Source organism: Echinops telfairi, unplaced genomic scaffold, assembly GCF_000313985.2.
Source record: "Echinops telfairi isolate 266 unplaced genomic scaffold, ASM31398v2 ScPeMD7_5;HRSCAF=22, whole genome shotgun sequence".
Lineage (NCBI taxonomy): Eukaryota > Metazoa > Chordata > Mammalia > Afrosoricida > Tenrecidae > Echinops > Echinops telfairi.
The window spans coordinates 29,278,646-29,288,558 of NW_022103901.1; the positions used below are offsets into that span (position 1 = coordinate 29,278,646).

At 61.4% G+C, this 9,913-nt stretch overlaps 2 protein-coding genes across 2 annotated transcripts in view; one reads left to right on the top strand and one right to left on the bottom strand.

Moving 5' to 3' along the window:
- The first annotated feature begins 4,474 nt into the window (after positions 1 to 4,474).
- MSLN (mesothelin) lies at positions 4,475 to 7,794 on the top strand. Its single transcript, XM_045285961.1, has 9 exons — positions 4,475 to 4,623; positions 5,144 to 5,187; positions 5,558 to 5,660; positions 5,744 to 5,922; positions 6,011 to 6,166; positions 6,281 to 6,423; positions 6,492 to 6,619; positions 7,068 to 7,162; positions 7,378 to 7,794. The coding sequence occupies exons 1-9, from the start codon at positions 4,575 to 4,577 to the stop codon at positions 7,594 to 7,596; spliced, it is 1,116 nt and encodes a 371-aa protein (XP_045141896.1). The 5' UTR covers positions 4,475 to 4,574; the 3' UTR covers positions 7,597 to 7,794.
- A 794-nt stretch (positions 7,795 to 8,588) lies between these two features.
- Positions 8,589 to 9,913, bottom strand: part of LOC101651472 (mesothelin-like protein) — an 8,742-nt gene continuing 7,417 nt past the window's right edge. Inside the window, exons 12-15 of the mRNA XM_004706120.1 lie at positions 9,413 to 9,543; positions 9,244 to 9,338; positions 8,717 to 8,978; positions 8,589 to 8,620 (exon numbers count right to left, since the gene is read on the bottom strand). Coding sequence (XP_004706177.1) covers positions 8,589 to 8,620; positions 8,717 to 8,978; positions 9,244 to 9,338; positions 9,413 to 9,543 — 520 coding nt within the window. The remainder of the gene's footprint in view (positions 8,621 to 8,716; positions 8,979 to 9,243; positions 9,339 to 9,412; positions 9,544 to 9,913) is intronic.

The window sequence follows — 9,913 nt, forward strand, 5'->3', positions numbered from 1 at the left end:
AAAAATGAGGACCTAATGCCAGGGGCTTAAGTGGAGAGGAAATGTTTTGAGAATGATGAGGGCAATGAATGTACAAATGCCCTTTACACAATTGATGTATGTATGGATTGTGATAAGAGTTGTATGCGCCCCTAATAAAATGATTTAAAAAAAAAGATTTATAGCCTCAGAAGCTCACAAGGGCAGTGACCAATAGGTCACCTGAGTCACAGTGGGCTCCGTGGATGAGAGCTTACCTTTGTGTGTGTGTGTGTGTGTGTGTGTGTGTTTGGAATGTGGATGACTTATTAAACAAGATGGCAAGGCATCGGTTTGCGCCCAGGAAGCGTCGTGGGGACCCACTGCCCAAGAGGCCCTTCTCACTCACAGCCACCTGGGGGGCAGAACTGCACGCTCCGAAACCTGGGGTTTCCCAGATGGGGAAGCTTTATGGGCGGCTGGTGGGTTTGAACCCCTGACCATGCTGTTGGCAACTCTCCTCACTGTGCCACCAGGATGCCCCAGCGACTCCACAGCTCTGCTGAAACACCCTGCACGTGGCAGGAACGTCTCCCGACAGGAGAACACCAGACTAGAAAATCAGCAAGTTCACACCATGGAGGCTCAGGAAACAGGAAGCAGACATTCTTGACCCCAAAGAAGAAAAATGAGGCCACGAGGGAATGAAGCTTTGGAGCATTTCCTTGTAAACAAGTAACCCAAGCCTTTGATGGGTGGTGCGTTCCTAAATTGGGACTGGCTTCAGCCAACACGGGGCAGGGAGAAGGAATGCCCACGTACCAGCGTGCCAGCCTCGGGGCGAGCAGAGCTGCTCTGGGGTTAAGCTCGTCAGAGGCCAGTCTCAGGATCCGAGACAAAGCAGGGGACTTTAACAGGTGCCCTTGGCTCCTGATGGCCCCAGGGAGGTGTCTTACTGCTGGGTGGTGGGAATTTCTTCTTGTGGGAATGGGCTGCATGCCTTACCACTGTGGAATAGCCACAGGCAGAGGTATTTAAAAGCAGTTGAGAAACACGAATTTGTCACAACAGAGTTGGGCTGCTAACCTCAAGGTCGCCAGTTCAAAGCCCCCAGCCGCTCCCTGGGAGAAAGACGAGGCTTTCTCCTTCTGTAAGGGTTACAGCCTCAGGAACCCAGAGGGGCCATTCCACCCTGTCCTGTAGGGTCGCTGTGAGCCAGGACAGACTCCATGGCGGTGAGTGGGTGCTGTGCCTCTGTGGAGCTGTGTCGTGGTGGATGCTGACAGAAGTCTGCACGGAGCCAGAGAAGGCTTGGCTGGACACAGTTACTGAGCGTGTGAAGATGTGGTAACTTGTCGCCTCAGGCCCTTCCTCGTCTGACTCACCTGCAGGGATAGAGTGGGAACTGTTTGAATCAATCACGGGCCATTGGACTGGTAAAGCCGACCACGGATTTCCTTTTATGACGGGCAGTGCCCTCACAGTCCTCAGAAGTGAGAGCTGTAGGGGGAGCACGGGGTGCACTTCTCGGGGCTTATGGGGCACCCCGGACAGACTCTTCCAGGTCCTGATCCAGGACTTGTGACTGGGCCCTGGCCATGAGGTCGGGTGGGATCGAATCTTACATGAACAGTATCAGAGGCTGGGCCACGGGCGGTCTCCCAGTAGGACAGCCACTCTGCCTCCCTGAGCCTCAGTGCTAGCCCCCTGAGAGATGACAGATAAGATTGCAGGGAGCAAGGCTCTGCAGGCTGCTCAGGCCTTGAGTGTCCCCCCCAGGGAGGCCCAGTGCTGCTCTTCACCCCACTGTCCTCTCCTGAATGGCCTGGCTCAGCCCCACCCCTGCATTCCTGTGGCTGAGCCAGCACCCTGCGGCCCCTTGAGAGATGGGGCCACCCCCTCCACCTCCCGCTTCTTTGTGGTGGAAATTGAGACAGAGAGAGATGCTGACGCCATCATGGGGAGATCTGGGGGGACCCTCTGGGACCAGGGAATGTAGGAGCACTGGGGTCTCCCCAGAATCAGCAGTCTTAGCCCCGCATCCAGGCCTCCAGTGGTGGGTGACTGTGGGCTTGTCTGTGGGGCAGGGGCCCAGGGTCAAAGGCTTGGGAGTGGGGAGGCGAGGGCGGGGTGTCTCCATGCACACCTCCATCCACCCTGCAGCCCAGCCTGTTTTGGGTGGGAGGAGGGATTAGTCAGTGACTGGTACTGGGACCCGCCCAGGGAGGGGGCCTGGACTAGTCCAGGCAGGGGAAAGTGGGGTGCCCTAGCATCCGCTCATCGATGACACCCCTCCTTTGGGCGCCACTGTGTCGGGAGGGGTGAGGCTGGGGGCCCTCTGTGCTCCCTGTTTTCCCTGTTCTGGGGCCAGACCACTGGCCTGTGTCCAAGCCCCACCCCACCCCACCTCTCAGACCCTCATCCATCTGAGTGGCTGGAGGGTGATCAGAAATGTGGCCTGACTTCTTTGCTGTCCCTGGGGGCCAAGGCTGGGCTGGGCTGGGCTGGGAGGGTCTGCAAGTGGCAGGGAGGTACACAAGGAATGAATCTCAGCAGGTGTGTCCTGGACAACTAGTGCTCTGCACAGCTTGGGATTCACGCAGAACCCAGGCTCCACCGTCGCCCTGGTGGCAGGATGAGGCCGAGGGGCAGGGGCAGGGGTCTCTGTGCCTGGCCCAACCCCAGCAAACCTGGACAGGGCTCCTTGTTTTGCTTCAATGCATCCAATGCCCAAGCAGGGCCCAAGTGGAGCAGGGCTCAGCTCTCAGTAAGGGACCAGGGGACACTGGGCATGGCAGACACAGGCCCAGAGACCTAGGACCCCTTCCTGGTGGGTACCCAGTCCCTCCCCTGTCCCTCCAAGGCCCACGGCAGTGTGGATGGAGAAGCCCGTGCCATGCGCCCTGGGATGTGCTCTGCTGAGGACCATGGGACCTTAGTCACCAGTGGACACCCAGCCCAGCCCAGCCCTCCAGGGTGCACTCTCGTGTGCGTGTGTGTATGTGGGCGTATGTGTCTGTGTGTGCGTGTGCATGTGTGCTGTCCATGTGTGTGCATACGTGTGTATGTGTGCATATGTGTGTGCATGTGTGGTATGTGAGTGGGTGTATTTGTGTATGTATGGATGTGTAGTGTGTGTAGATGTGTACTGTGTATGTGTAGTGTGTATGTGTGTGAGTGTATGTGTGATTGTGTAGTGTGTGCATGTGTGTGTGCATATGTGTGGTGTGTCTTTATGTGTGTGGTGTGTATGTATTATGTGTGTTTATGTGTGTGTAGTGTGTGTGAGTGTGTAGTGTGTGGGTGTGTATGTATGTGTGTAGTGTGTTTATGTGTGTGTGTGAGTGTGTAGTGTGTGTGGATGTGTGTGAAGGAGGCAGAGGCTCTACAGGTTGGGTGTGTTATGGTTTGTGTGGTGTGTGTGATGTGTATGTGCAGTGTGTGTATGGTAAGATATGTGCGTAATGTGTGTGTACATATGTATGTGTGCACGAGGGCCTGTGTGCTGAACATGGAGGCTCACAGGGTGGGTGTGTTGCAGGCTCCGTGTGTGTGTGTGTGTGTGTGTGTGTGTGTGTGTGTGTGTGAGAGAGAGAGAGAGAGAGAGAGAGGACGGTTTCTGACGGTTGCCGCTCGGGATCAGAAAGCAGGCAGTGGGTGCCACGAGGTGCCCAACCCATCTGGGTCTCCTGTGTCTGAGGGAGGCACATTCTGACTGGGACATGCCCACTGAGCCCAGCCCCCAACCTGCTTCAGGGTTTCCTCCTGCCTCTGCAGGGTCTGTGCAGCCCCGGTGCCCTGGCAGGGTCAGGGGGCATCAGGAGGACACCTGAGAGGTCTGGTTGCTCCCCATGTTGCAGTGAGAGTCTCCCTCATTTCTGAGCCAGAGGAGGGCAGGAACAGGCCTGGGGAGTGTGGGGGAAGGGGCCGCAGTTTTGTACCCAGACCCATCTGGCTCCCCGCCAAAGGGACTCCCCACCACGCTGACCAGCAGCCCCCGAGCCCCTCCTCACAGAGAATGGACACAAGTTCAGGGTGTGCCCTGAAGTAGGTCCCATGAACAGGGTGGCTTTTAGGGGCTGAAGGGGGGTTAGTGACCCTTTCCCAATCCCACACCCCACCTACCCCAGGACCTCCTTCCCCCACCTGAGAGGGGCCCAGAAAGACTTCCCTGCCCTCCCCGCCTGTTCCAGGGTGCTGGACACCTACCAACCGGGGCTCAGGTGTGGGGAGGGTGGGCTGCACCTGGGAGGGGCCCTGCCTGTCTGCGTAGCACACTGTGCGCCCAGGGGGAAACTGAGCCCAGCTGGGCAAGGTTCCCTCCCTCCCCCAATGAATCATTGGGCCCACTGGCCCCTCCCCACTCCCCTCTCAGGCCACGGCCCCACCTCCGCCCGAGGCGCTGTTCTGGGGGTGTGGGGGGGCTGTGTGACTCAGAAGTATTTCCTGGAGTGCCGGCCAGCTGGGCACACACAGCACACGGACCAAGTCCAGGGGCCTTTAGAGGTTCGTCTGGATGCCCTGTGGCCCCACGGGACCCCTGACCTGGCCGAGGGGTGGGTGGTGGAGGAATCTGGCCTTGCCCAGGGGCCTCAGGGTCACTGTCCCCACAGAACATGGCCTTGCCGACCCCCACGGGCCTTTGTCTCCTCCTGCTCAGTCTTGGTGAGTACAGGGGCTGCTGGCAGGGGTGGTGAGGAAGGACAGGTCACAGCAGGGTGGGGAATTTTGGATAGAAGGTGTGCCCCCCACCCTCCCTTCCTCCCTCCTCTCAGGCTTTGAGGGAAGCCCTGAGCGCCCTCCCCCCACCACCCTCAGGGTCCCACAGCTTTGGGCGTGTCACTGCCCTGTCCCCTGAAGTGACTGTGTCTGGCACCCGCCCCAACAGCCCAGGCCAAGCAGGGACAGTGAGGGGCGGAGGCTAAAACAGGGGTCTGTGGGGGCACCTGATGGCCCTGAGCCGTTAGCCCCTGCAGGGGTGGTGGTGGTGGGAAAGTCCCCTGGTGGGGGCAGGGCCCCGCCATGGGGGTGGGACGGACAGGCCTTCATGCCCTGTGGGTTGTACTCAGGATGGAAGCCCCCCAGTTGAGGCCAGGGTGGTGGCTCCCAACCAGGGTTAGGGTCTAGGGCAGCTGCACCCTGGAAGTTCCCGACCTACCACAGCCTCACACCCCTCCCTGCACAGGCTGTGTGATACCCTGTGAGGTCCACGCTGCTGGGACCAGGCAGGTAAGTCCCCTCAGACAGTATGGAAGTATTTGGTGGGTTTGGGGGTGTCCAGTCTTGCATGGGGTGGGTGAGACTGGCTTGTGTATATATACACACACACAGATACTCACACTCACACTCAGCAGGTACACAAGCATTCACACACCCAGCTATGGAAGCAAGCTTTCAAAGGGACCTCCTCAGAGGAGCCGCTGAACCTGGTGTGACCGGCCAGGGTGGAGCGGGGCTCAGCACAGAGGGAGACTGGGGAGTGGCCAGACTGGGAAGTGGTGGAGCCCAGTGGGAGCTCAGTGCTCTGCAGGGGCTCCTAGCCCGGCCCCTCCTCGGCAGTGATCCCCAGTGAGACCCCGCTCTGCCTGGCTGTCCGCAGGGTGTCTTAGCGAGGAGGCTGCGTAGTGACTTCAGGGACCTTAAACCGTCGGCTGTTTACCGGAAGGCCCGGCAGGCCCAACCACAGCAGGCCAGGCAGGAAGGTGAGCTTCGTGCCCTGCTGGGGGGAGAAGCAGGGGCCAAGCCCAGGGGACACAGAGGACAAAGAGGCCCACTCCCCCTACAGAGCCAGGCTGCCCCCCAGGGAAGGAGGTCCAAGAGGTGGACGAGATGCTGGTCCTCTACTCCGACGCCGAGCTGCAGGCCTGTGTGGACGGCACCCTGTTGGCCACGCAGCTGGACCGGGTGGATGCCCTGCCCTTCACCTATGGGCAGCTTGCCAGTCTCAAGCGCAAGCTGGACCAGGTAGCTGAGCGCGTGCGTTCTGGCCAGCTGCACCACCCACCAGGCCCCGGGGTTTGCCACCAGCTTCTCACAGCCCCACCCCACCCAGGCCTACCCCGACGGCTACCCCAATGACGTGATCCAGAGACTGGGCTCCTTGTTCCCGCTGGTCACTCCTGAGGACATCGGCAAGTGGGACGTGAAGTCCGCAGAGATGCTGGAGAGCCTGCTCCGAGCCACGAAGGGGCCGAATTCGGAGGCTCAGGTGCCCACCTTCCCAGGGCGGGGCAGATGGGAGGACGTGCCCTGTGGGGTCAGGCAGAGCAAGGGGGTAGGGGGACCCCCCCTGCCATAGGTGTCACAGCAGCTCCTTCTGTAGGTGGCTGCCCTGATAGCCCGCTATGTGGCGGGTGGGGCCCAGGTGGATGAGGGCGCCCTGGGCACTGTAGCTACCATCCATCCTGCCTCTCTGTGCCTCTTCAGTCCCGAGCAGCTCAGCCTCCTGCAGCCCCGCCTCCTCTGGTGAGTCCCTGGGGCCTGCCCGGGCATGGTGGGCGTACTATTAGCTCACTGCCTCCCCATGCCCCCAGGGAGGTGGATCCTGGGGCCTTGAAGGACTGTCCACTGCCACAGAAGGAGGCCCTATACAGCAAGGCTCAGCTTGCCTTCCAGAACCTCTCTGGGCCCAGCTACTTGGAGAGGATGCGGCCTTACCTGGGTGAGCCTGGGGCCCAGGGAATGTGGGGGCTGCAGCCCCCTTCCCACCTTGAAGCTGCCCATTGGATAGGACTCGGTGATCTTGTGTCCTTAGCCCCCGTGTGTGTGACTTCAGATGCCACGGAGAGACTCCGTGCACCCCCCTCCCTGCTCCAGCACGGGGTTCCCTGAACCCATCACTGTGGAATGGATTCCCAGTCAGAGGTATCCTATAGGGTAGAGGGGACCTGCCCCAGGGGTTCCGGGACCATGACCTTTATGGGAGCACACAGGTTCACCTTCGTCCCAGGAAGGGCTGGAGGCAAAGGCCCACCTCCTGGTTAGCAGTCCCCCACCAGCGCCCTGTGCCAAGGAGCCGCTGTGGGGAGTAGGCTGGGATGTGAGGGTGGGGTGGGCCTTCGTATTTGCAGGGCCTCAGGCAGCCTTGAAGCCCTCTCCCCACATGGCAGGGGGGGCCACCACGGAGCAGCTGCGTGTTCTCAGCCAGAAGAACATCAGCATGGACATGGCTACTTTCAAGGAGCTGAGGCGAGAGGCCATATTGGTATGTGGGGGCCTGATCAGGGGTGGCAAGGGGCCAGGAGAAGCCTGGGTGGGGGCCGGATGGAATTGGGTGGGGGTGAACAAGGGACTCGGCAGGGGGCTGGGTGGGGCCTGGGCAGGGGCAGCCCCAGGTGGGCTCTGTGGCTGAGGGGGCAGTGAGAGGCTTGCCTGTGGCCAGGAAGTGGGGCGCTGACAGCCACCCTGGGGTCTTGGCAGCCCCTGACGGTGGCTGAGGTGCGGGGACTGCTGGGGCAGAACGTGGGGAACCTGAAGGCCGAGGAGTGGCACAGCCCCGTGTGGGACTGGATTGTGCAGCAGAGGCAGGAGGATCTGGACACGCTGGGGCTGGGGCTGCAGGGCGGCATCCCCAATGGCTACCTGCTCCTGGAACTGGGTGACCGGGGGGCCCGAGGGGCCTATGGGAGGCATGGCTAGCTGGCCGGGCTGTGCACGCCCCACTGTATGGAGGTCCTCTCAGGGGCCCTGCCTCCCCAGACCTGGACCTGTGCCGGCCACCCTCCTAGCATCAACCCTGAGTTAACCATTGCCCTGAAACCCCACCTGGCAGAAAGGGGCCACCCATCCCACCCCACCCCGGAGCCTCAATAAAGGGTCATGTCCCCGCAGATGTAACACTGGTGTGGATACTGCAGTTGGGGTCTTGGAGGGTGACTTTTGGGTCCCCTGGGTGACAGCAGGACCTGGTGGAGGTAACCTCACAAATGTGCCCTCTCAGCTCTGGGCAGCCTTCTTCAGCCCCAACTCACACTGTGACAGCCAGGACAAAGGCTCTTGTTCCCAGGCCTCAGCTGAGGTATGCAGGGGTCTGGAGAACTGGACACTAATAGAAGGTCTCTGTGCCCCCCAATCTCCCACCCAGTCCAGAGCCGAGGGACACCCAAGGAGGGGACTGGGATTCTGTGACAACCCCCCACCCCAGCCCTGCCCCACTGACCCAGAGGAAAGGGCCACACAGGGAGGGGACTGGGGCTTTATTCACACCTATCAGCACTGCTGGTGACATTGATGCCAGGAGGGTTGTGGCAGCCATGGCTCCTCGGTGCAGCTGCGGGTCCTGGAGGGCTGGCCTGAGCAGAGGTTGGACCTGCAGGCCCACCCGGTCTCTGGGCCCTGTGCCACCTTCGAGCCGCGTTGTCTCGGAGTGTTCTGGAACAACGCCAACTGTACAGACCGCGGTGCAGGGCCCCAGGAAGCAGGCCGGGGCAGGCACAGCCACAGGAGGCTGACAGGCAGGACCAGGACAAGTGGTAGGGACCCTAGGAGTCCCTGAGGGCTGCCTGCAGCAGATAGGAGGCCCTGTCAGTCCTATCCAGAGCCCCTGCAGGTAGCCCTCCCTGAGGCCCTCAGTAGCCCAACCAGGACCCTAGTGTACCCTTACACCCCTGTCCGAGAGCTCGGCCACGTGGTCATACCCCAAAGATGGTGGAGCTCATGTGAACTGGGAGGCAAGCGGGGTGGATGGACAGTGGCCAGCACCCTGCCTGGCCCCCAAAGGGCCCTGGGAAAGAGGTGCAGGGGTGGGTGCTGGGCACACCTGAAGCGGAGCCCTCGATGCCCTTCGCTGGCAGGCCTGAGGGGAAGACGGGGCGAGGCGGCCGGGGCTGTGTGCTTGGGGTCTCCAGGGTCATGAAGTCTGGGCGGGCGGTGCTGGCAGCCTTGGCATTGAAGCCCAGCTCGCCCAGGGCCGAGCTGCTCAGACTGCGAAGCCAGGAGCTGATGGTGGGGTGGCTGCGTGCCTTCTGCAGGTCCCCCACGTTCTGACCCAGCAGCGTGGTCACATTGCCCACACTGAGGCTCTGTGGGAACAGGTGGGCAGTCGGGGGCATGGGTGGTGGGCAATTCCACGGGGCTGGATGTGGGAAGATTCAGCCCGGGTCTTGACCTGGGCAGGAGCATGGACCGGGGCTTGAAGACAAAGAAATGTGCTGCTGGGACGTGGAGAGGCTTGGGGACAGGAGGGTGCAGCAGAGGGCAGGAGGGGGTGGGAGGAAATGGGAGGGAGGGGGCTGTACCCTGGGGCCTCGCGCCCCCTCACGCCCTACCCGGTGCAGCCCAGCGCACCTGTAACACCCGTGGGTTGAGGTTGGTGAAGGTGTCGATGTCCATGGAAACGTTGGCCTGGGCCAGGTGTTGCAGTTCCTCCACTGGGGCGCCGCCTGGGGGTGCCGGCAGTGGTCAGTGGGGAGGGGGAGGTCTGGGGGAGTAGGGCACAGGAGTGGGGATGGCTCACCAAGGTAGGGGCGCATGAAGCGGTAGTAGGCAGCTGTGGTGCGTGTCCCCCCAAAGGCCTCACGGGCCTTGGCATACAGCACATTCTTCCTGCTCTGTGGGCAGGCAGAGATGTCCAAAGCCCCGGCCAACCTGTGGGGGAGAGCATTGAGCAGGCCTGGCCCCGCCTTCTGAAGCGTGCTGGCTGGTACCCCACCCCTACTCCTCCACGCAAGTGTACAAACTAACAGAACATCTTCTGGAAGTTTGTCTGGAGGAGGGCCTGTGTGGACGGGATTAGCTAACAAGCTGTCAGGCCGGGGCAGATGGGCCCTGACCCTGTGACCGGTGACCGGTGTCCGTGTCAGAGGGAACACAGAAGGGCAGAGGGGCAAGGGAGCCACAGGCTTGGCTTCAAGCTCGGGATGCCTGGGGCCATCCCTGGGAGAGGCAGGAAGGACCGTCCCCTGGAGCCGTCTGTCTCTAGTTTTAACCTCCCCATTTGTGGCCCCCCTCTCCCCCC

What these genes read in the sequence shown, in the direction of transcription:
- MSLN (XM_045285961.1), top strand. Translation starts at nt 4,575, where the DNA reads ATGGCCTTGCCGACCCCCACGGGCCTTTGTCTCCTCCTGCTCAGTCTT. An exon ending in ACAGCAGGCCAGGCAGGAAG is followed by an intron (nt 5,661 to 5,743) that starts GTGAGCTTCGTG and finishes CTCCCCCTACAG; the next exon opens with AGCCAGGCTGCCCCCCAGGG. An exon ending in GGCCGAATTCGGAGGCTCAG is followed by an intron (nt 6,167 to 6,280) that starts GTGCCCACCTTC and finishes CTCCTTCTGTAG; the next exon opens with GTGGCTGCCCTGATAGCCCG.